General features: G+C 41.0%; 1 protein-coding gene across 4 annotated transcripts in view; it reads right to left on the reverse strand.

Moving 5' to 3' along the window:
- Positions 1-738: 738 nt before the first annotated feature.
- ipo8 (importin 8) overlaps positions 739-25,050 on the reverse strand; it is a 52,679-nt gene continuing 28,367 nt past the window's right edge. For 2 of the 4 annotated variants that reach the window (XM_073481207.1, XM_073481205.1), the window contains 11 exons: positions 20,494-20,654; positions 19,015-19,140; positions 18,776-18,842; positions 17,231-17,356; positions 16,276-16,373; positions 16,058-16,153; positions 15,648-15,868; positions 11,477-11,682; positions 6,196-6,417; positions 5,454-5,583; positions 739-1,593 (listed from right to left, as the gene is read on the reverse strand). In XM_073481207.1, coding sequence (XP_073337308.1) covers position 1,593; positions 5,454-5,583; positions 6,196-6,417; positions 11,477-11,682; positions 15,648-15,868; positions 16,058-16,153; positions 16,276-16,373; positions 17,231-17,356; positions 18,776-18,842; positions 19,015-19,140; positions 20,494-20,654 — 1,454 coding nt within the window. In that variant the 3' untranslated portion in view covers positions 739-1,592. Of the gene's footprint in view, positions 1,594-5,453; positions 5,584-6,195; positions 6,418-11,476; positions 11,683-15,647; positions 15,869-16,057; positions 16,154-16,275; positions 16,374-17,230; positions 17,357-18,766; positions 18,843-19,014; positions 19,141-20,493; positions 20,655-25,050 lie in introns of all 4 variants that reach the window. The other 2 variants (XM_073481206.1, XM_073481204.1) reach the window with 1 other exon arrangement.

The following is a 25,050-nucleotide window of genomic DNA, read 5'->3' on the forward strand; positions in this document are numbered from 1 at the left end:
GCAGGACAAATGATTACAACACTTGCACAGAATGTGAGCGAAAGACGGCAAGGCAGAGACAGAAGCTAATGATGGAGAGACAGCGTCCACCACTACACAGTGAATTCCCCACAGCGCTTCATGACCGAGGAGCCACAGGGTGAGAAACAGTGAAAAACCCGCTGTCGACAGCCCACATCCCTCCACCACAGGACAGCTCTTCTTTGCTTGGCTGCTCTGTTGTCCTGCACATACACTCAGAGGGATGAAGAAGAAGAAGCATTACAACACACAAGCTGCAACAGAACACACAGGGAATACCAACTTAGAGAGAAGGAAGGAGGCCAGCATAGTGATTGCATTAGAAAGAGACTGTGTACACAATTCAGAGAGTGAAAAAAGGAACGACTGGCTGTTGGACAGCACTAAAATCCTCTCTGTCCCACAACTCTGCAGCACAGTTTAAGGTCATAGCAGGGTTTCTGCAAGTTGTCGCTCCCAAACTCTAAATGTTGTATACTTTATCATATGTTCAACACAGCCATCAGACAGGTTGTTTAACAATGAAGACAGCAACTCCCACACACTACTTACATCTTTTGTTTTGACTGAGACCCCTTGTGGCAGAAATAGCATACACTGAGTGTTTAAAAATCTAATACGCAGGCACATTAACACAGCTAAAACACCAAAGACGTTGTTAAGTAAAGGTTAGAAGGAAGGAGTAAAGAAAGATGGAATAACAAAAACAACTCAGAAAAATGTTACATGAACTTTTATGATTTTCTTAAATTAGTTTTGAAAACTGTTACAAAAACAAAATCCAGGGACAAACAGAAAGACAAAAAAAACTGCTTCCCCATTTCATGTGCGACAACTTTTTGACCTTTGACCTGATCCTTCTCATCCATCCAGTCTGTATACAAGGCACCCTGACAGAAATCAGGCTTTTCTTGCTCCTCATAGGCCCTCACTTCATGAGATGATACAAAGTGTTCAACTATAGAGAGACAGAGACGAGCGCTTACAGTACGTACAAACACACGCTCTGATGTTTTTTTATTTCTTACAGTTTTTCTCTCTCTCTCTCTCTCACTCACTCACTCACTCACTCACACAGTTATTTAGTTACAGACCAAAGGACTGCACTGTACAAGAACCTAAAACGAATTTTGCTGGTCAAGGACATTTATATTTGTAATGCAGACCATTCTCTGGAGTACACACACACACACACACACACACACACACACACACACACACACACACACACACACACACACACACACACACACACACACACACAGACACACACACACACACAGACACACACACACAGGCCAGCGGTCCTGTCCTGGTGATAGGAATATTCCAGTAGGGGCTCTTTACAGTGCACCAGGTCCTAAACATGCCAACCCCAGCCCCTGCTACTCCATCCAGTTCTGATGGCACCCTGGGACCTGGTTTTGGTGGGATCCATTAAATCTGATATGGTCTGATCTGGACTGAGATAATTCAGTCTAGACTGAAATCCATTCCAGGTCAGGTCAGACCAGCTCCTCTCTTCCTCGTCCCCCTCTTCTGACTGTGCAGTCCGTCTGTCTCCTCAGTGCTCTGCAAACAAAACAAGTTTCAATTCAAATCAAGAACAATTCGGTCAGTTTTTTAAAGGCTTCTGTAGTCATTCTGTTGGTGGTGGTCATTCTAAATGTCTGCTATAGAACCTCCAAAAAGAACATTGTAAAAATGCTTTAATAAGAATAAAGTTGGATCTACAAAAGTTTTGCAAGATCTCCCAAGATTGTAGGACTTCAAAATAAAAGCCAAACCTTATAGAGTTGTTTTAATGTCCTGTTATTTGGTATTTAATATGTATTAATCATACCCACTAAGATTTACTTTAAGGGGTAAGTCAACATTTTGGGAAATATGCCTATTCGCTTTGCAAGAGTGATCTCGTGTCTAGTACAGAGCTGGAGTCAGGATTTTGTTAGCCTAGCTTAGAATAAAAACTGGAAGCAGGGGAAATCAGAATCAGAATCAGAATCAGAATACTTTATTAATCCCTGGGGGGAAATTGTTTTTGTTCCAGATGCTCCGTGCAAAGTAGAAATAGAAATAGAAATAGTGTTCAATGACCACTCCAAATATTTACAAATATACAGTGCAATATATATATGTTATGGGAAATATATATACACATAGATACACATACTGTATATATACATCTTTAAATATATAACGCCATTTGAGTCCGATCATCAGAGGGAGGAGTTGGTGAGCTGAACAGTTAGCCTGGTTAAGTGCGAAGCTGAAAGATACACCTCCTAATACCTCTAAAGCTCACACTATATTTTATCCATACACAATCAGAAATGTCAACCTATCAGTCTATCCATCCACCTTGTACTACTTCTGTAGCATGACTTTTAACCCCCCACACCTGGAAGTTGCTCAGTGCAGTCCCAGAAAGTAATCTAGCAAGTACAGTCGAGGTACAAAGTTTACATCCAGTTGTAAAAAACATGTATATCATGGCAGCCTTGAGTTTCAATGATTTCTACAGCTCTCATTTTTCTGTGATGGAATGAATACAATGGAATGCATGGAATGGAATGATACAAAAAACACTCATGAAATTTGCTTCAGTAATTAATTTATTATCGGTCTTCTGAAAATGTGACCAAATCTGCTGGCTCAAAAATATACATACAGAAATTTTAATATTTGATTAAATGTCCCTTGGCCATTTTCACCTTAATTAGGTGCTTTTGATAGCCATCCACAAGCTTCTGGTAGGCCTCTGGCTGAATTTTTAACCACTCCTCTTGACAGAATCCGTAAAGTTCAACTAAATTTGTTAGATTCCTGGCACGGACTTGTTTCTTCAGCATAGTCCACCATAGGGTTCACAAGTCTGGACTTCCAAAATGTCAATTCTAGCCTGATTGATCCATTCCTTTACCAATCCTTTTGATGTGTGTTTGGGATCATTGTCCTGTACCCAAGACCCAATCTTCTGTCTGATGATTTTAGGTTTTCTGGAAGAATTTGGAGATAATCCTCCTTCTTCATTATTCCATTTACTTTCTTTAGAGCAGCAGATCCACTGGCAGCAAAACAGCCCCACAGCATAATACTACCAGCACCGTGCTTGACAGTAGGTATGGTGTTCTTGGGGTTAAAGGCCTCACCTTCTCTCCTTCAAACATATTGCTGCTCATTGTGGCCAAACAGCTCAATGTTTGTTTCATCTGACCACTGAGTTTTCCTTCAGAAGGTTTTTTCTTTATCCATGTGATCAGCAGCAAACTTCAGCTGAGCTTTAAGGTGCGTCTGGAGCAAGTGCTTCTTTCTAACACGGCAGCCTCTCAGCTCATGTTGATGTAAAACACACCTGACTGTGGACTCTGACACCTGTCTTCCAGCAGCTTCTAATTCATTGCAGACTTGCTTTTTTGGTGGTTTTTGGTTGACTGTTGACCATCCTGACCAGTTTTCTCTCAGCAGCAGGTGATGGTTTGTGTTTTCTTCCTGATCGTGGCAGTGACACAACTGTGCCATGCACTTTAGACTTACAAACAGTTGTTTGTACAGTTGATCTTGGGACCTGTAACTGCTTTGAAATGGCTCCAAGTGACATTCCTGACTTGTTCAAATCAATAAAGCATTCTTTCAGATCAATGCTGAGCTCCTTAGACTTTCTCATTGTAGTGTTTGTGGCTGAGTCTAATGGCTGTATCAAACAGGTCCTATTAAAATGGGTCCAGAAAAGTCACCAGCTATTATCAATCAGAATCACTCAGAAGAAGTTAAGAGGCCATGCTACAAAGAACATTTGATTCACACAGCTTTCTATGATCACCTAAATTTATCGTTCAAGTTACTGTATGCATATTTTTGAGCCAGCAGATTTAATCATATTTTCAGAAGACCTATAATAAATTAATTATTGAACCAAATGTTTTATGTGACAAAGTAGTTTGCGTTCCACTCATTCCATCACAGAAACACGAGAGCTGTAGAAATCATTGGAACTGAAGACTGCCGTGATATACATGTTCTCTAAAAGTGGATGGAAACTTCTGACCAACACTGTATATTTTCCTAAAATTTTGAACTATTCTTGATCAAAATGGAGGGTTTAAGATTTATAAAGTGTCATATGTTGTTCAGAAAAAGCCCTCTGACTTGACAGTTTTTGTGATTCTTTTTTTTTGGCAGTTAAAGTTTGGCTTTTATTCTGAAGAACAGTGGCGTTTGTAGCTTGCATGATGCCCTGAGCGAAAAAAGTAGAGGAAATGCACAAAATAACTTTTTGCTAAACTAATATTCACAATATTATTGTACATATCAGTCTGTTGTTTGCGAGCACCATCTTCTTCGCTGTGGTGTCCTGGGCTGCAGGCATCAAAGCGAAGGACGCCAACAGACTGAACAAACTCATAAAGAAGGCGGGGTCTGTTGTTGGCTCTAAGCTTGTCATCCTGGAGGAGGTGGTGGAGGACAGGATGCTGGCAAAACTGCTGGCAATCATGGACAATGTCTCTCACCCCCTCCACAAAACTCTGGACAAGCTTAAGAGCAGCTTCAGCAACAGACTCATTCAACCCCGCTGCCTAAAGGAACGGCACAGAAAATCATTCCTACCTGGTGCCATCAAACTTTATAACACACAAATAATGCTCTTTAAATTATTATTACCGTAAATACTGCACCTTTTCCTCTTGCACCTTATGTTCCACTTACCTTTTCTCTTCGATACCTCAGCATTTTATTGTATCTATCTATCTTATTATGACTAAAATGTGCTTAATTTGGAAGCAATACGTGATGTGATTGACTTTAGCCTACTAATTGCATTAGTTATGCACTATTACATGAATCCCCCTCCCTCTTCTTCCACCTCTGTATATGAGACTTTCTCAGCAGCAGCACACGCACCTTTAAACAACAGAGGGCGCCCAGCCACCCGCTCCCCACACGGCAACATGATATAATCAACTTGACGTGTAAATGAGCAATACAAAAACCAGATGAAATGCAAACAAATTTAAGGCAGCCGGTACGGGTCCGCACCGGGGGGCGATCTGCTGAGATAAGCCCAGAGGCGGTTGCTACAGAGCCGGTTACTGTGGGTGACTGTCCGTTTTTTTTTTTTTTTTTTGCAGGCGCTCATGCTGCCCCGCCACAAATGCCACCCTGGGCGGCTGCACATATGAGCAACCGCCCCTGCTGAAGAATTTGACTGAATGATGTCCACTGGTCCTAATGCTGTGTTCCACAAAGTGTCAGAAAGTTATACTATGAGTATATAAGTTAACTGTGACAGAACAACTCCTCAGGCCAATGTTCCAATTAAGAATCATCTCTAAATGAATGGACTGAATTTGTTCTTAAACCCATTTTCCCCTGCCTGTGTCTCTCTTCCCCTGTCCTGTCTGTATTCTACACGGGTGTGTGCTGCCTCTCACCACTGGCCCTTGGCAGCCGTGCTCCTCCGCTGCTGTGAGATGCTGTAGATCTCCTGCAGCTGTTTCTTCTGGTCATCGCTGAGCGGAGCTGTCAAACACTGGTACCAGGCTGCATCAGTGTTCTGGACCCCTAACATGCACACATAAGGCCAAAGTTAATGTTATAGTGTGGCGTTTTCATACAGATACAGTAGAGATGAAAAGATTAGAAGATTAACTAGTTAGTTAAATTGACAGCAAATTAATGGATAATTAACATTCTCTGGTTCCAGCTTCTGAAATGTCAGGAATTACCGCTTTCCTTCGGTTTACATGACTGTAAACTGAAAGTGCTAGGTTTGGCTAGAGAAAGGTATTCATACATTAGGAGATTCATACTTTGACGAAATTATTATATTATTCTATTACTCAAACAGAGACTTGATTAATCTAGACCAGTGGTGTCCAGTCTGACAGTCTGACACTGGGCTAATGTCATATTTCAGAATAAAAGTTTAAGGTCATACAAGCGAAAAGTGTCCTGATTAAATCAGGAAATATCTGATCAGAAAATACGTAAATAAGATCAGGAATTACAACAAACATCCGATGCCAACTTTGATACTTTACTACTTGATTTATTTTGCATCAGTTGTTTAAAAACACATGCTTTTATGCCGTCATGTTGTGTATCAAAGACGTGAACAGCTCAGATAAAACAAAGCAGCATGTAAAGACAGCATAGACAAGAAAGGTGACTGACGGAGGAGGGCAGAGGTGAAGAAGCGATACTCGTCCTCTCCATTGTCGTAGTCCAGAGGCGTGCTGTACTCTTCCAAAGGCGTTCCCTCAAAGCCGTCGTCATCCCAGTAGTCATCTTCGTCTTCATCATCATCCTCGCCACCCTGGCCCGGCTGCATGCTGGACTGCTGCTGCATGGCGTTACGGTTCTCGTTCACCTCATCTTCATCACTGGGAATCTCCTCTGCCCAAACACAAAATAATATAGCCCTCAGGATCAAAGCCTTCATAATGTGTTATTCTCTATGGCTGTTTTGAACTTTTTAACATGAAGAGAAAGAATCTCTAACTGCAAAAGCACTCAGAATCACATTAAGATCTCTACAGATTCCCGAGAGAGAAAAGTGTTTTAAGAGTAGAAAGATACAGATATATTACACTTTGGTATCCAAACTCTCTACAGTCTTCAAAAATCTAGATACCTAGTAAGTACACTGGCAGCTAAGCTAAGAAGGCAGTCTTGTATAGCCAGAGTGCTCTCTACAGTGCTGTGTCAGCGCCGTTGTTGTTTCACGTAGAGATTGGGATTTTGAAAATGCTTTCACGCAGATCATGGAAGGGAGAATGCAGACCGAAATATTCAGCAAATGGCACCACATCAGGTGAATCAGACTAGGCAGCTAGTGAACTTAACTGCTGTCAGGTCAGTTGTTGTAGTTCTTATTTTTGAGCTAGCTAATTTTACAACTGCATGCTCAACTTTAAGTCCTCACTTATAAACCAGATGTTAGCGGGTGTTGGTGGATATTTTAAGTGAAATGTGAATGTGTACAGTCAGGATTTAGTCCCGTTGAATAAGTTGTTATGTAAATGTAACACCCAGGTGAAAAACGCTAATTTACTCTCCTTTTCAGGCATGATGTTACGACGTATGTTGAACTTAAGGTTGTTGGCCTGATTATATGTTTTCGTTCAGTCAGCACTGAGTTTGAAAGAGAGACTAAAGTAATGTTTGTGGCTTACATGTGGTCTGAGTCTGTCAGTGCCTGATCAGTACTGCACATGTGCAACTAAACAGAGATCAAAAAGAAGCAAGATGTCTGAAGATAACTTCAGTTATCAGCTCCAGAAAAAAAGACATGTTTAATTCGGAATATTCTTGATTAAGACTTATTAAAACAAGTTGAATGTCTTCTGGGCCCTGTCTGACACAGTTTATGATCTGTTGTTTCCTACTGTTCCCTGTTTTACCAGTGCATAGGTAATGACGAACTTCTGGCAATGGGAAAAGAGTCAAACGCCTATTTCTTGCTACTACAATGTATTACAACACTGCAAACAAAATGACGAAACCAGGGAAAGGCTACGAGGTCCTGGGCGTCTCCATAATCTCAGGCCTATTATATCACAGTCATTATCTCGAGATCTCGAATTAATTATATCGTTATCTCGGGAAAACAAAGTTTCTTTATCTCGATATCTCGCGAAAATTAACTCGTTATCACGGGAAAACGGAGGAAATAAAATGTATGAATGCATGGCCCTTTAGGGCTTCCGTAAATCTGTGTAATCCTAATATATATTACATTTGGCCGGGGACAAAAAGTAAACAGGATTTTATATATGTTGCTTTGGCCAATCACATATGATGGCGATCAGCAGGACATGTTATTTAGCATGGATAAATACTACAGAGGGAACACAACATGAAGACAAATGATCACTAGCAGTACCAGCATGCTAGTAGCACAACAACATAGCAGCTTTGTCTTTCGGCAAACTGATCAGCAGGGGTTCTTTAAAGTATTTGATTCTAGACTATCGCCTCTGATTTTAATGCATGTTGAACCACTCCTCACAGAACTCTTGGTTACCACCCACCTTATATATAGCCAATATCTCACTAATTCCGAAATGCCTGGCCGTGACCCTAAAGTGATTTCGTCATATAACCCCATATCATTGTTGCCCATGGAAAATAAAATTCTTGGAAAAGTTTTGGCCAACAGACTAAAAGAGTACATTTGTTCAATTATTCATCCCGACCAAACTGGCTTAATGCCAGGTAGACATATGTATTTCAATCTGAGTCACCTGTTTTATATTTTGTATTACAGGAGGCTGTTGTTTTTTTCGTTAGATGCACAATGCATGTTCAATCAAATTGAGTGGCCTTCATGAAATGGATCAAAATTATTGCCTCAATTACTACTAATAGAATATCTCTCTCCCCTTTGCAATTCACCACGGCACCTGTCAAGGTTGCCGTGGTTTCCCTCGTTTCCCTGTTTCTGTTTTCAGTTATTATTGAGCCATTGGCTGCCAGTATTAGACAGAGCCTTTCAATATCTCCCATTGACTTACATGGATATTAACACCACCTTTCGTTATATGCTGATGACATACTCTTATACATCTCCAAACTACAAGCATCAAAACCACCCCTTCTGGTGCTTAATAATGATTTAAGTGGTCTCTCAAGATTCTCTATCAACTGGGACAAGAGTGAATTAATGCCAGTTTCCACGGTGGTCAATACGACATTTTTGCAATCGATTCCTTTCAAAAAAGCCTATGACAACTTTACATATCTGGGTATGGTCATAAAAAAAACCCCAATAGATCTTTACGATTCAATTGGCAAAACAAAATTGAACAAGTTAAACGTAACATTGACTTCTGGAAAACCCTTTCAATCTCCCTGGTCGGGAAGATCAATGCAGTCAAGATCTGATCTTTCAGTCAATTCCATGTTTTATCCCCCAATCATACTCTAAGCAATTAGATTCAATTATTATACCATTTATTTGGAATTATAAAGCTGTCAGAATTTCTAAAAAACACTTATCAAAACCAAAAATGATGGTGGTTTTGCTCTACCAAATTTTAGAATTTAGTATTACTGGGCCGCACACCTATATATTCTTGAGTGGTAGAAAAATGGCCCGCCTGCTACCTTGGACTCCTGCACTACATGGTTACACATCGAAAGATTGTTATGCAAAAAGACCTCATTCTTATCTTCTCAAGTTTTTTCAGACATTTACTAATTTGGATCAGAAAGCATGTACACTAATTTGAAAGCCTGCATGAGCATGAGTCCCCGTAGGCGATAAATAAATTTGATCCCTCTTCACGTGGGGTGGTTTCCTTTTTTTATGACATCCTACAAAACACAACTTTGTCAAACACAAGACTCAGACAGGCGTGGGCGGAGGAGCTGAATGTAGAACTTAAAGATGACGTTTGGGATGAGTGTCTGAAGAGTATACATGATTGTTCAGTAATAATAATAGTAATAATAATAATAATAATAATTATTATTATAATAATAACAACAACAACTTGGATTTATATAGCGCCTTTCACAAGACCTAAGGACGCTTTAAGCAGTACATGACCAGTAAATAAACAATAAATGTGACATATAATTAAAACAATACACAGACTCCAGAAAAAAATTACACAGCTTTTTTAATGAAGTCTCACCCATTTGCAACCGATGTAAGTCAGTGATTTAACACACTCTTTTAGGTTATACAGTAAACTGTACACATACTGGATAAATATATGTCATTGTTTTTCAGAAGCCTTTGGGAAGCAATGGGAACTAACCCTCTTATTGCTATTCTTGGAGATACTAGTTCCTTGTCTCAGGCAAATAAGTATGAAAAACTGCCGTTTTGTTTAGAAATGGTGATTGAAAAAAGTTAATTCTGCGTGAGTGGAAAATGGAAGCTGTTCCCAAGTATGATATATGGATTTTATGATGATGACAGAGGAGATGTGTTTGATAAGATCTGGGACCCAGTACTGAAATTTCTTCAGGGCAAAGACTGATGTCTGTGTGTATTGTGAAGCACCTTGCTGCACATACTGCTCTTTATATACTTTTGTATCCTTTTCTTTTGCCTTGGCATAAAAAGTATGCCCTTGTATGAAGGTGTAATGGCAGCAGGGGGTGATAATGGAAGATGGATGGAACAAAGGACAAATGTTGTATAAAGAGCCAGAAAGTCCATGTAGGGAGGAGTTCAGAGTTGGGTGATTGGTTCAGTCACATTACTGTCAACCAGGAGACTGGGGTCATAAACAAGCAAACATTAAGTCTGATTATCCAACTTGCTTTATTTGGCGGTAAAACTGCAAGTAAGCTCAATGTGCAGGAGTATGAGTGCGCAAAGTTTTAGGCCAAAACTGAAGCAGCTGAAGTCTCTAATGGATGTTATGAAGGGATAGTTTGGATAATTTCATCATTAACCTCAACTTTCTCTTACAAATAAGTTTGACTAACCTCTGGAGATGTTTCCAACCTGTCTGATCGTGTTTCTTGCCCTTATTGGACTCTGTTGTAGTGCAGTGTTTCTTCCCACTTAGGCCTATAAAAATGTAATTTTTTTTCTCACAAATGTTCTCTAAATTTGTGCAAAATGGCTACTTCCAATAGAATCTCTTATGCTCATAATACCCTCAATAAAAAAAAATCATCTATCACAAAAAACAAAAAAAAAACAAACAAAAACTGAACATGAGAACCTTCATGAAGGAAGGATTTATTGCAAGATTATTTTATTTAACTGCATTTGTTTAGATGTATGAACCTGATAAACTAGCAAATCTAGTCTAGTCTACTGATTACAAGAAAACAAAGCTTGGTATTTTAAGATCAAGATCTATGGTAACTTTGCAAATGTATGAGCTCTTTATTCATTAATACTCTCAATGTGATAAATCATCTGACAACACTGACTACACTAAAGCTTGGAGATTGTTCTGTTACTTGACATTTGCTCTGTGACATTGTTCTTTTATATCCTTCCCTCATGACTGAAAGCATATTTGAAACCCGAACACGTTCAACTTTCACTCTAAGCTGCTCTATTAGGATTACACCATTCTGAACCATTTAATATGGTGAAATCAATGCATTTTAAATACCAGGCCGCAGGAGAAAGCCTTAGCCGTCACCATAGCACTAAGTTAATTTATCAGTCTGCCCCACGAGCAGTAGACAAGGTTTAGGAATCTAATACCTATGCGCTTGACTGAAGCAAAGTACAGCCAGTGCGGGTTGAGAAAATAAATGTGGTGCAGCTAATTTGAGCTTAGGGCTTAGTAAGGGCAAGAAGTGGAGGATCCAATGTTTGCAAAAATGAAGAATCACATTTCATTATCATCACTAAGTCAATTTATGTATTTTTTTTCTCTTTTTCCTTTCTGTCTGTATTCATTGTACATTAGTTCCTCCACTTCTGTCCTACACTCTGTCCTCGTCCTGCTGTGCTCTTCAGATCTTCACTCACCGTTCTGGTCTTCATCCTGTGCCCCCGCACGAGCCAGCAGGTCTGGTTTGTTGACAAGGCGGGAGGCGTAGAGGTGTTTGAGGCCGAGGAACAGGAGCAGTATGGAGGGGACAATCTGGGTGGCAACGCCCTCCAGCACCGCCGGCCGGCTTGGCAGCTCTATCAGCACACTTAGGCCGATGATACACATTTTACGGTCATGGAGCCTGGGGAGTAGATCAGAGAATGTCATATTTGTGTGTCAAGTACAGAGCACGAGTGAGGACGTGGTTGGCTTTACTTAGTGGAAATGGGGGAAACAGCTAGCCTGGTTTTGTCCAACATTCACAACAAATACACCTACCATTAGTTAAGATGCTATACCTCATTTGTTTAAAATAGGGCGGGGCGATAAAACGATCTTGGTAATTTTCATTATAAAATCTTCCATGATAACGCTGATACATTTTTGACATTTATTTTCGATAGTTATTTGAGTCAGTTTTCCTCTACGTAGAAAACACTACACCAACAGCCAATCGCACAGCAGAGAAACAAATGCATGTGGTTGATACATGTTTCCGGCCCCTCCCACTCACAACAACTTAGAATGACGGTGACCACTTGTGTGTCTAGCCTACACAAGAAAATGAGTGGTCCGACTAGTGAAACCGAGTGCGAGGAAACTGCCAAAGATGAAGAAATTGTACCCATTGTTCAGTGTCATACCACTTCAGTTATTTGGAAATGTTTCAGCTACCTGAAGTCTGACAAAGCAGAGACCAGCATTAGGTGCAAAATGTGTCAGTGACCAGTCCTCAGCAGAACTGGAAACACCACCAACCTCTTCCATCATCTCAAAAGGTACCGTCCCAAACAGTACTCCGAGAGCATGAGTTTGTGCTATCATGCTAGCGTCAGCCTCCCCTCAAGTAGCCAACAGCCCAGCCCCACTGCTTCTGCTAGTCAAACTTCAGTTCGACAACCAAAAATTGTGCTGCTTTTTACATCTGCCATTACCCCATGTGAAAAGAAATCAAAGTGATACAAAGTCATAAGCAGCACAATTACATACTAAATCACTATATATATCGAGAGTGTCATAGAAACCAATTCTGAACGAAATGATAAACTGTACCACATCAATGGCACCACAATGGCCTTCTATCTTATTATTCATTAAGGTGTCAAAAGGTTAAAGGATAATGCTTGTGTTATTTAATCTCTCCTATAAAGACATTGTATGTAAGTTTCGACCAACCTTGATAAAGAATATAAACTGGAAGATGGTATTGTAATTCTTAAAATGTGTGCATACGACTCAGATTTCACACCAAATAAACTGGACACTAGATTCAAAGATTGGACAGCAAAATGATTAACAGCTCTGTGCAAGGTAATAAAAGAAGGAACAATGCTCAGTTTTGAAACGATTAAAAATAAAATATCTACTGGAAAAACAAGATTTTTTATTGGTACCTGCAGATGCGACATTATACTAATATGAAAGTAAAAAAGGTAACTGAGGAAGGTTAAGTCTAATAAGTGTTTAGAAAATCATATAATTCAGCTATTACCGTTGGAATTATCTCATGCATACATAAGGGTCTGTCAAATCTTAAAACACACCCAACTACATACATTAAGACGAATAGGGAGAAGGAAGAGAGGATAATTATATCTGAGGAAGAATGGAAAATAATGTGGAGGTACCAATGGAAATGTACCAGTTTGCAGAAATGGAGGGAGTTCAGTTGGAAAAGCCTGACTAGATATTTTACTACACCTTGTCAGAAATCCCATTATGATGGAAACCCCCCTGTGTGTTGGAGGAACTGTGGTAACCAACCTGCAAATCACTACCATGTTCTCTTGGACTGCCCCAGACTATTGGAGAGGAGTACACAATGCCCTCCGAGATGTTTTTTAAAGGTGTAATACCCCTGGAGATTAAGATTATATTTTTTGGGTGTGTATCTCAAGAATGGTAAAAAAGCATTTAATGAACGCTTTGTTGGTCGCTGCTAAAATGGCTCTTACCAAGAAATGGTTATCACAGGAGAACCCAACTTTAAATACATGGATGGACATCACTATGGACATTTACAACATGGAAAAGATAACAGCATTTGTCAGTCATAAACTGGAACAATTTTCATCACACTGGAAAAAATGTAACGCCCTGTAGGCCTGATTTTATTTTTACAGATCATTGCTGTAAAAAAAAAAAAGACTACTCCCTAATTGTACATAGTTCTCTTTTATATTACATTACACAAAGATGTGAATAGACACAAATTCATGTTTATTTGTACCACTTGACACAAATTACTTACTCTACGGAGCCCTTGTTGGGAAGTTTCCATCTTATATCACATCTTTGCTGCTTTTTTCCTCTGGACCATATATGACATGGCCCAATGGCTGGATTTCACTACAAGATCCTCAAGTTTGTATTGAGCTTGTCAGATCTGCTTTTAGTTTCTGTTCCCCGACCACTTGGAACTCTTTACATAGCACCTTAAAAGTTCATCCTTTGGTACCCCTCAAATGATTGATGAAAAATTGTATTGTATTGAACAGAACAATAGTTATATTCTTTTTTTTAAAAATCAAATCAAATCAGTCAAATGTTTGACTGTGTTCTGAGCTGACAGAGTGCAGGACCACAGCTGGATGAAAAGAGGTGGACTCGGTACTTGGTGCTCACACACAGTCGGAGTTGATGGACAGTGTTTCCCAGACGTTGAACTTTTGATATGAATATGCCGACCACATGAAACCTGTGTTGACAACGAGGATACTAGTAAAGCTAGCGCTAGCAAGAACTAGCAAGACAAAGACATGGAGATTAAACACTTTTTCAAGCTACAACTTAGCCACAACTCGGTGAGGTCTAAGGTAATCACGGCATCTATAGCACGTTTTATTGCAAAAAACTGCTTTTGAAAGTGTTGCTATCATTAGCTGTATTCTGTGACTGCTGGTAGTACTGCACACTGTTAACGGTCATTGTCTACTGAAATTATGTACTGAATTGTACCATACTGCAGACTGTTTACTGTCTACTGGCAGTTTGTGCACAGTGCACACTGTTAAGTTAATCCAGCTTTTGAGTTTGTTATCAGTAGTAAACATTTGTCTGATTGTTAATCATAGGTGTGATTTTATACACAGATTATTACTAGGAACAGGGGATACAGACAGTCAGGGACATCCAGTTCAGAGAGATCCAATGCAGACAGATCCAGCTCAGAGAGACCCTGCTTATGGAGATCCAGACAACAGGATAGTCGTTCATCAGATCAGGATGAGACAACAGGTGTGTTTTTTATGCACAGAGGTATAAGTAGATGAAGGTAAAGATATACATAATTACAAGAAAAATACATAGGATTCCCTGGTCTTCCCTGGTCTTATGAAATATCTATTTGAAGGTAAGCAAATTCTTTTATAGAGTTGGCTTATTCTAATTTATAATAGAAAATGAATATATGAAATATGAAAAATATGAATATGAAACAAAGAATTGTATCGGATTGTATCGTACCCAAACTGGATCGAATCACATGCCCATGTATCTAGATACGTATCTAATCATCTTATAAGGGAGAGATGCACACCCCTAATATTTATGTATATTTGTTTATTAATAACTGTATATATGTTCTGTATTGACTGTGGATGGACTGTATGTTTTGTGTATCATGAAGGAGTTTACAAACTCTAATTTCATAATGCACCCGTGTTGTATAATGACAAATAAATTACCTTGTACATTCAGTATCGATATGTATCCATATTTTGATACTTTTGACAACACTACTGATACTTGTTGAGAGATAACAACCCTAACTGTTGAAATTGACCGTGCTGTGACTTAAAGCTCCCCTACACATAACTGTTAACAAGAATTAAATGACTGTAATGTGCCTATAGTAAGAAACTCCCAAAAAATGATAGCCCAACTTTGTAGCTCTACAAGAGGCTACATTTTTTTAGTATTCAGTCTCACCACTCTCATTAGGCTAATTACCAGGGCAAACAACCAAAATGAACTACAACCTGTGGTCATCTACTCTGCAGTTCCTCTCAGCTTCATGGAGCCTCTATTAGAATCTTGTTTTGTTTTTCTGACAGCAGAAATCAGTCTCCCTTTACTGGTTAAAAACAACAGAAGCCTCCCCCTCACCCGAGGAAGAACTCGGTGTCGTTCATCCACTGGTTGATGAAGTGGGCAGTGATGGGCTGTGGGTTGTGTTGGAAGTGCATGTTGTCCAGAGTGTGGATGAGCAGGGCTGGGTTGTAGTACAGAGCAGCGATGGCCACCTGCAGGCACATGGTCCTCAGCTCGCTGGACTTCACCCCCCGCATCAACCGCTCCAGAACTGCCTCCACAAACAGAGGGATACACTGCAGGTAGGAAACAAAGAGACATCAGGCTGCTGTTACTCCTACAGTTGAACCTCAGAGTCAGACCATTGTGAAAACTTTATCTCTGCAACAGTGACACAGACCTCCAGCTTCATGTAACATTTCCTAAAGCCAGTCTAGAGATTTGAGCGAGAATCAAGTTCTGTACTGTATGAGGTAGTTTCAGACCTGGTCAATGCCTCGGCCTCTGCACTGCAGGATGATGACCTCCAACAGTTTGGCAGCGTGACACTCTGCGTCTTCACCTGCATCTATGGTCAGCACCTACAGCAGGTCAAAGGTCAAATCAGTTGAACAGTCAATACTCAGCAGCACCACTGTAAAAACAGGATCCTGGTCCATTTTATCTAACTGTGAGCAGAAGGTGAAGACATTTATAGGCTGACCTTTTTGCACATGCTGTAGATGACCTCTAAATGCTTAGGGTTGGAAAGGAGCATGTCTGTATCCACGGTAACATAGTTGTGCAAGAGAGGCATCATATCTGTAAAACAAAGACAGACGAATATTAACATTAACAATAATTGTTGGTTAGTGTATCAGCATACAGTACTTAAGTTGTCAGAGTAATACGGTTTAGTCAGTATTTAGGTTTCCATTCATTGACTTAGTGTAAGAGTCTCATTTTGGGGCAGCAGATGGGATATGAGATAAACACAACAGTCCCTAATGCCGCTTTAATCAATAGTTCAAAAGCAGAAGGATTTCCTGCTGGAGAAAATCACAGGCACAATCTCAGACTGGAGATGCATTGGAGTGGCCCTTCTTAAGGTACAGTTCAGGTTCTATCAATGTTTTTTCTTAAACACAAAACTCCACACTTAATTTCAAAATTACCCAACCAAACAAATTCATGAAATTTTAGCCAGATCAGCCACTATTTGATAGCAGCTCACTGTTGCATCAGACTTTTGACACTTTTAGTATGATAACTTTATTTAATTTTTATTATTATTATTATTTTTTTAAAATCCCTTCTAATCCCACAATGGGGAAATTCTCTTTTTCACTCGCATTACACACACATGCACCCACATTCACACAGTGTATAGAGGAGATGAGTGAAGGGGCTGCCACATGCACGGCGCCCAACGAGCAGTGTTAGGGGCCGGTGCCTTGCTCAAGGGCACCTCGGCAATGCCCAGGATGTGAACTAGCATTCTCCATTACTAGTCCACATCACACTTTTTCTGGTCCAAGTGGGACTTGAACCGGCCACCTTTGAGTCCCCAAGCCAAGTCCCTATGGACTGAGCTATTGCCGCCCAGAAACCAAACAAAAATTATCTGCTGGACTGGAAGTGTTGATAAGCAAGAGCATGTGCATCCATGTGAGACATACCTGTGAAGTAATCGAAGCAGTCGTGCTGGAAGACCTCGTACAGGACGCCCAGAAGCTGCCACATCTGGGGGGAGATGGTCTGACAGGTGAGGCCGAATGCCAGCGATAGGATCTCCTCGTAGAACTCTGCAGAGGAAAGGAAAGGACTATTAATGGTTAACATGCATGCACACACTTTCACAACACACCCTGTATTACCTCACCTGGAGGGGGAAATGTGAAATGACAGGTGTTTCTACAGTAAATGTGGTACCTGTAGGTAGCAGTATGACATCTTGATATAGGACGTTAAAATGGGAAGTAGAGAGAATAACATATTGTTCTGTGTGTACTGTACAATGAAGTAGCTACCCTAGCTGGCATTAAGTTCCGAAATCAGTGTGTTTTTATGCTTTTAAAAAAGAAACATTACATGTTACCAGAACAGGGTTAACTATGTCAAGAGAAACAAACAGCACATTTATCTCAGAGATGAGATATTATAGTATTTTGAACAAAAGACAAGAAGCTCTGAGAGTAATCATTGAGAGAAACAGAACTCATATTGGAAAGTTCTGTAAAAATGTGCCAAGTCAATGAGCCAGCACGTCATCACGTACTGACTTTTGATGAGTCTGTGTCTGGAGCAGCAAGCCAAGGCGGGGGGGCGTTAGAGGCTGTGTCAGTGAAAGGAAAATGCTAAGGAAAATTAAATGTTCACTTGAAAGAGATGCGGTGAAAAGCGCAAACCAAGACAATGGCTTGCCTCGGGGAAAATGTGTGCAAAGTGTAAAAGACAACACTAACGGCAAAAATGTGCGTCTCGAAAAATAAGAAAAAAGGCCATCGGCACACAGTAACAATGACATTTTGAGTGAAACATTTTTCATCAAGATGGAGTCACATGATGACAATGACAGAACCCAGTCCAAAGATCAAAGATCACTGACACTGGACAGACTGTGTGAAGAGAAGTGCAGGGGAGTGTACAAAGCCAAACTGAGTGAATACACATGACACATGACGTTACACTCCACTGTTGTTTCGGTTATTCATACTGACATTCTGATCAGCAGCTTGTGTGATTGGCCACTGCAATGTGACATAGGGCTCCATTTCTCCAAAAGTTGAGTCGGTTTGAACTTTTTTGCTGCAGCTGGCAGCTGATTGCTGACTGGAGCCCCCTGTCAGCAATCCAGCCTCAGACCCTCCCCTCCATCTTTTGTCTCTGCCATGATGGCAGCGAGCAGCAACTCAAAACTGCAGTTTTTGAAAATGTCACTGTAGGAAACCTTTGGGTGACATTATAGAATCACAGCAACCCTCTACAAGCTGATTTTCTGCCGTCTGTGGCATGAATCGTATCAATTAGACAAAATTGACACAAGGGCTCTTTGCTCTCTGAGGAAAGGAAACAAGAATAAATGTATGTCTTCAGACTGTGTGTGTCAGCGAGACAATTCCACATTTTTAGGATTAAGCGTGGCAAGAGTATGTCTGTGTGTGTTTGTGTAAAAGTGTTCATGTAAAAACAATGGACTGCCTGTGCACACACACCTGCCATACCTATGATGGGCTTCTGCAAGACCAGGCCGATCACCTGTAAACAGATCTCCTCCAGCTGCTGAGTGATCTAAGAGTGAGAATGGAAACACGATGAAAGCATGTTCAAGGATTTTCTCCGACTGCTGTGTGTGTGTGAGAGTGTGTGTGTGTGTGTGTGTGTGTGTGTGTGTGTGTGTGAGTGTGTGAGAGAGAGAGAGAGAGAGAGAGAGAGAGAGAGAGAGAGAAAGAGAGTCAGAGACCTCCTTGTGGTCTTCCATGACAGTGAGGATGGTGTCTATGGTGCTGAGGATGCCCAAGGCCATGACGGTCTTGTCCTCATTCTCCTCGTACTCCTCACTCTGAAGGACCCTGGTGAAGATCTCCGCCTGCCAAACACAAACACACACACACACACACACACACACACACACACACACACACACACACACACACACACACACACAGGGGTTACACAGGCTTTAGGTTTACATTATATCTTTACAACAGTTAGTTACAGACAAAGAGATACAAACACAGAGCTTGGTGTAAATAAATTATTTAAAGGTCCCCGATTGTAGAAAGTGAGATTGACGCTCACAAGGTGAGAAACAAGGTGTTGTATAAATACTGTATTATATTAAAGCATTAGATCTATACAGAAATGCACACAGCCCATATTTAGAAACTGTGCCTTTAAATGAGCTGTCAGGACTTCTGTAAGGCTGTGATGTCACTATACAGTTGTTATGTGCAGGCCTATAAAGATAATCATTGTGCCCGACTGGTTGCGTTCTCCCTCTCTGTCTCTCTCTCTGTTGCGCTCTGGCGCCCCCCTTTCCTGTTTGTGTCTGTTTTCTTTCAGGAAGACACACCTGTCCAGGTGTGTCGCAATTAACCTGAGAGCATTTAAGGAGGATCGAGTGGAAGCCACGGGGCGGAAGTCACTGCCCAGCTGACATCAAAAGGAGACCTTGTCTCCTTTGTTACTTTTTCCCCCACGTTTTTTTTAGTGCTGGGGTTTTTGCTTTGTTAATTTGTTTGTAGTTTTGTTTTGGAGATCACCAGCAGTCTAGTTTTTTCGGTTTTCTTTGGTTAATCTAGATCTAGATCTAGATAATTTAATTTCCTTCTTTTTGTTTAGTTTAGAGGGGATAGCTGGGTGCGACGGCCCATTGCGTGGCTGGCCCAGCGATTTCCCCCCTTTTGTTTATTTTGGCTGGGTTCTCCAACCTTTTCTGTTGGTACGTAGTTTTACCTTTTTCTTGGTTTATGAATAAAATCTGGCTTATATATTGATTGGTTTGTCCGAGTGTCCTTTTGAATATGCTGCACCCTCTTTACGAGCTTTTCTAATAGAGGGTCCGTAACAACAATCACCACTCTCAGTCACACCCCCAGCACAAATGTGGTTGCTAAGACACAGACAGTTCATGCCAAAACATGATGGCCGGTGCCTGCTCAGGCCCGTGAAAGCTGACGAATCAGAACACACTGGGCTTTTTGGGTGAAGGGCCTTAAAGCGACAGGCATTAAAACGGAGCGTTCAGACAGAGGGTGAACAGAGGTGCTGCAGCAATGGACAGTATGAGATAAATAATGTGTTTTCAGAAGATTAAAGCATTTAAACATTTTCAAGTCAACACCCAAAACAAAAGTATAAACCTGAAAACGAGCATAAAATGAGGGACCTTTAAGGCTTTGATACACATGAAATGATAAGATATGTGTTGTGTCCATACCAGGTTCTGGGTCATGTCTACAGCAATGGCGGCCACCTCCTGGTTGTACTCGCAGATCATCTTTTGAATGACATTGGTCAGGTCATCGTTCTCTGTCTCTTTCACCACATGCAGCAGCTCCTGCATGATCGGACGGATGTAGGGCCTGATGTACAGCTTGGCTACACACAACACACACACACACACAGAAACACAGAGTATATGTGTGTATAAAACCTACTTTAAACTTTGAAAGATTGAAAAGTAACATCCACATCCCTTCACAGACCTTCTAAGTGCTGTATCGTCGGCAACTGGACGTGTTTCAGTTTCTTGAAGATGTTTCACCTCTCATCCAAGAGGCTTCTTCCGTTCTAACTAACTGGAGGAGCTGCAGGCTTTTAAACTCTGTGTGGGAGTGTCCTTACAGAGTTGTTAAGGACATGTGTGAGCTCTGAGGGCCAGAGTCGTTAGTGCCTTGTGGGTTGTTGACTTAATAAAGACTGCTCTCAACTCCTTATGATGTCACATGACTTTTTACATGCATTCCCACTCCACCAAGCGACTAAGATGTTGAAGAAACGCCTGCTACAGGACCACACTCTGTCCAGCAGAACCACCTTCACCCCAGACTACATTTGTGCCTTACTTGACCTCTGTCTGATGACCACCTACTTCCAGTACAGTGAAGATTTCTACAGACAGAAGCACGGCTGTGCCATGGGCTCACTGGTGTCCTCAATAGTGGACAACCTCTACATGGAAGAAGTTGAGAGCAGAGCCTTGATTACCTTCACAGGAACTGTTCCTAGCCACTGGTTCAGATATGTGGACAACACATGGGTCAAAATCAGAACAAAGGAAGTGGAAGCCTTCACAGAACATATAAATGCTGTGGACAATAAGATCAAGTTCTCGCAGGAAGATGTCAGAGGAGACAGTCTGCCCTTCTTGGACTGTGCAGTACACATTGAAGAAGACAAAAGCCTCAACATTGAGGTGTACAGAAAACCAACACACAGATCAATACTTGCTGTTCGACTCTCATCACCCACTGCAGCACAAGCTGGGGGTCATCAGAACCCTAAACCATCAGGCTGAGACCGTGCCCACAAAGTCAGAGGGGAAGGAGAAGGAACAGAAGCACATCAGAGGAGCACTTAGAACCTGTGGATACCCAAACTGGACCTTCGACAAAACCTCTAAAAAGATCCAGAGCAGACAGAGAGGAGGAGATGGGAAAACGTGACAACATCGTCATTCCTTATGTCGCAGGAACATCTGAAAAACTCAGGAGGACACTTTATTATCCCCAAGGAGAAATTTTTAAGCAATCTAGTTTATGCTGTTCAATGGAGCAGGACTGCACAGATTTGTACATTGGGGAGACAAAACAACCTCTCCATAAACGAATGGCACAACACAGGAGGGCCAACTCCTCAGGTCAAGACTCTGCTGTCCACTTACACTACCAGTCAAAAGTTTGGACACACCTTCTCATTCAATGGTTTTTCTTTATTTTTTTTTTTCTACATTGTAGATCAATACTGAAGTCATCCAAACTATGAAGGAACACATATGGAATTATGTAGTAAACAAAAAAGTGTTTAACTAACCAGAATATGATTTATATTTTATATTCTTCAAAGTAGCCACCTTTCGCTTTGATGACAGCTTTGCACACTTCTGGCATTATCTCAATCAGATTCATGAGGTAGTCACCTGGAATGGTTTTCAATTAAAGGAACTTGGGGCAGGATCTGTGAAAAAATAAACATGCATTTTAAGTTTTTTAATGCTAATGGGTGATGAAGCGTTCAAAACCAAAAAGAATCAGCCCACCCACGCATCTCTCCATTGCCTTGAACAGGCTGTGTGCTGCATAATGTACTGCAATACAGGCCCGAATTTCCCGCGCAGTCTTGTGGACGTGACGTCCGATGACGCTGAATGCGCGTCCTTGGATATGGGAAGAAGACAAGCGCGGTGGACCCAAACTAGTGTTTGGGTAGTAATGGATTCTGCTACGGCCAGCAAACGACCCACCACCACACAAAGTCCACTCAAAAGTCATACTAAGAAGAAAACAAAGGTTTTATCAGCGGCATGTCATGAGTCAAAACGAAATTACGACTAAAGCCGGGCTGGCACCTGAATACACATCGGATACGCGTTCGACTCATGGAGGCAGCTTCAACTTGAATTGGGACTGAAAACAGATGCTGACATGGCTCATTTCCTAGTAACCAGGTAAGAAAACATTACAGGTCATGTTTAGAGCTTGATTTGAAAATCATATGAGATCACCGAGGACTCGGAGTGACCTAATGTGCAAAGTAGTGTTAGCTGCAAACATGTAACTTAGTCCACCGCTGTGTAACACTGAATAGTTACAGACTGCGCATTTTCCACGGTCCTTTAGTCTGAAACCGAATAGTTAGAAATGTCCCTTTATATATGGGACCGAAAGCTGTTATCCGGGAGGTGACGTTAGCAGCTGGATGTAGCCACAGGCTAACGGTTTCAGGGTTTCCTCGAGGATTTTTTTAAACTGTGGGGGAGGTCTGCCCGGGTGGAAGAGGGGGGGTGACGACGACGACGACAACATGAATTTTGAAATGTGAAATTATGACTATTTCAAACTGAATGTTTTTCTAAATACATTATTTACTATAGGGTTTCCGGTACATGAATTGAAAATAATAATTGAAAATAGGATCTTGCAGTATCACTAGGCCAAAACAACAAACACAACAACAACAAATTAAAGATATATTTCAAAGTTAAATAACTAAACTAGTCTATACTGAATACAGTCAAATAAACATCTCTTCCTGCATAGAATGTGTACAAAAGAAAAAGGCAGTCCATCCATTTGAAGAAAATAGCTACAATGTAAAAATACAAGGCTGTAACACAACTACATACACAACTGTGCCCTCCTGTCTCCTGTGAGACTTGAAATTTTTTAACATTTGAAATTATGACTACAAACTGAATGTTTGTACTGTAGCAAGCATATACACAACTGCCTAATCTAATGGCACAGTTTGCAGCCTGGCTGAGAGCACTTTACTTTTCTTTATACTCATCTGAAAATGTAACCAGAAAAGAGTCATAGCAGAAAATGACCTGGGCATTACCTAAGCTAACATTATGTCGTGCTGTTCAAAATGTGTATCTGAAACGTAACGGGTTTCCTCTATTAATAGAAAATTAAGTTTTACAGTTAAAAATTAATCTACAACAAAATAATATCTCTCTCTACTGTATAACCAAAGACTCGACATGCTTTATTAGGCCTAAAGTAATCTCTCTTTAACAAGTGTCAATGGTACAAAATAAAATAAAAATAAGAATCTCTCTGAAATAGTAGCCCCTTTTAGATAGAAAAGGCGGCATATTTGCTCCAAGGAAAGGGCGGCAACCTGCCACCTTCTCTTTCTAAAAGGGAGGCGTAATATTCCTCCTTTTCCAAAAGCCGCCAATTGGCCACCACTGGGGTAGGCGTAAACATGTGACGTGACGTGAAGCACGAAGTTGGGCAGTGAACAGTGACAACGAATTTGTCTTCAAAATAAGAGCTTTACATTGCACCCCATTTTAGAACTGGGTTCTTAGCGGGGGGCTTTTAATTTGAAAGACCGTTCGTAGCTTGCCGCTACACAACAAGCTGACAGCAGCTACTAGCTGTTTGGTTGTGTTCGCTAGCTGTCAGCTACAGAGACCGAGGAGATGCTAGCATTTCCCGGATCTCAGCGGCTTTCCAGTTGCTCATCTTGACGTCCGCGGATGAAGTGATGGACTGACTGTTGTGATCAGCTGTTTCCTGGTTTTAAAACTCTCCGGCTGTGGGTCTCACAACAGTGCAGGTCATCGACACCTCCGCCCATCTCACGCAATTGCCGGCACATTGACGTCTCGGATTTAGATAGCAATGGAGGCGGAAATAAGTGTACCCTCCGAGGCGTCAAATTGGCGGACCAAAACAGACCGCCAATTTGCCGCCTTCTGTCTAAATCCACGGACCTAGCCGCAAAAAGGACGGCCAATTGGCGGCTTATTGCCCAGTATAAAAACGGCTAATGATAGAAATAATGCGTATCCTGTATTAACCAATCAATAACACATTTATCCCGACTCAGGATTTTTTCTGTAGCCTAATCCATCTAAAACATTAGGGTCGTTTTCACGGGTTTGAACAAAACTGTATCAAATATAACCTAGCTTAGGTACCTTTCTTTCACCCTTTCTCTCCCTCCATGTCAGACTGTCGTCTCTACTCTCTTCGTGTTTCGCGCGCCGCAGCCAGACAGGCAGGTGGTGTCCGGTGTTGGTTTTTCAAAATAAGGGTATTTGCAGCGTAGCGTCACATTTCATGAAAAACACCATGTTTTGTGCCAAAATTCACATTTCATACAATAATTTACATTAACATAAATATAAAACAACATAAAAACAAGGTAAAAAAAAAAAAAGAAAAAAAAAGAAAACATTATTCTGAAGGTGTGGCGGTGCGCAACATGTAGAGGAAACCCTGCGGTTTGTTTGTGTCTGTGTAGTAACATTAGCCGCTTA

Source organism: Pagrus major, chromosome 14 (genome assembly GCF_040436345.1).
Source record: "Pagrus major chromosome 14, Pma_NU_1.0".
In the NCBI taxonomy this organism is placed as follows: Eukaryota; Metazoa; Chordata; class Actinopteri; order Spariformes; family Sparidae; genus Pagrus; species Pagrus major.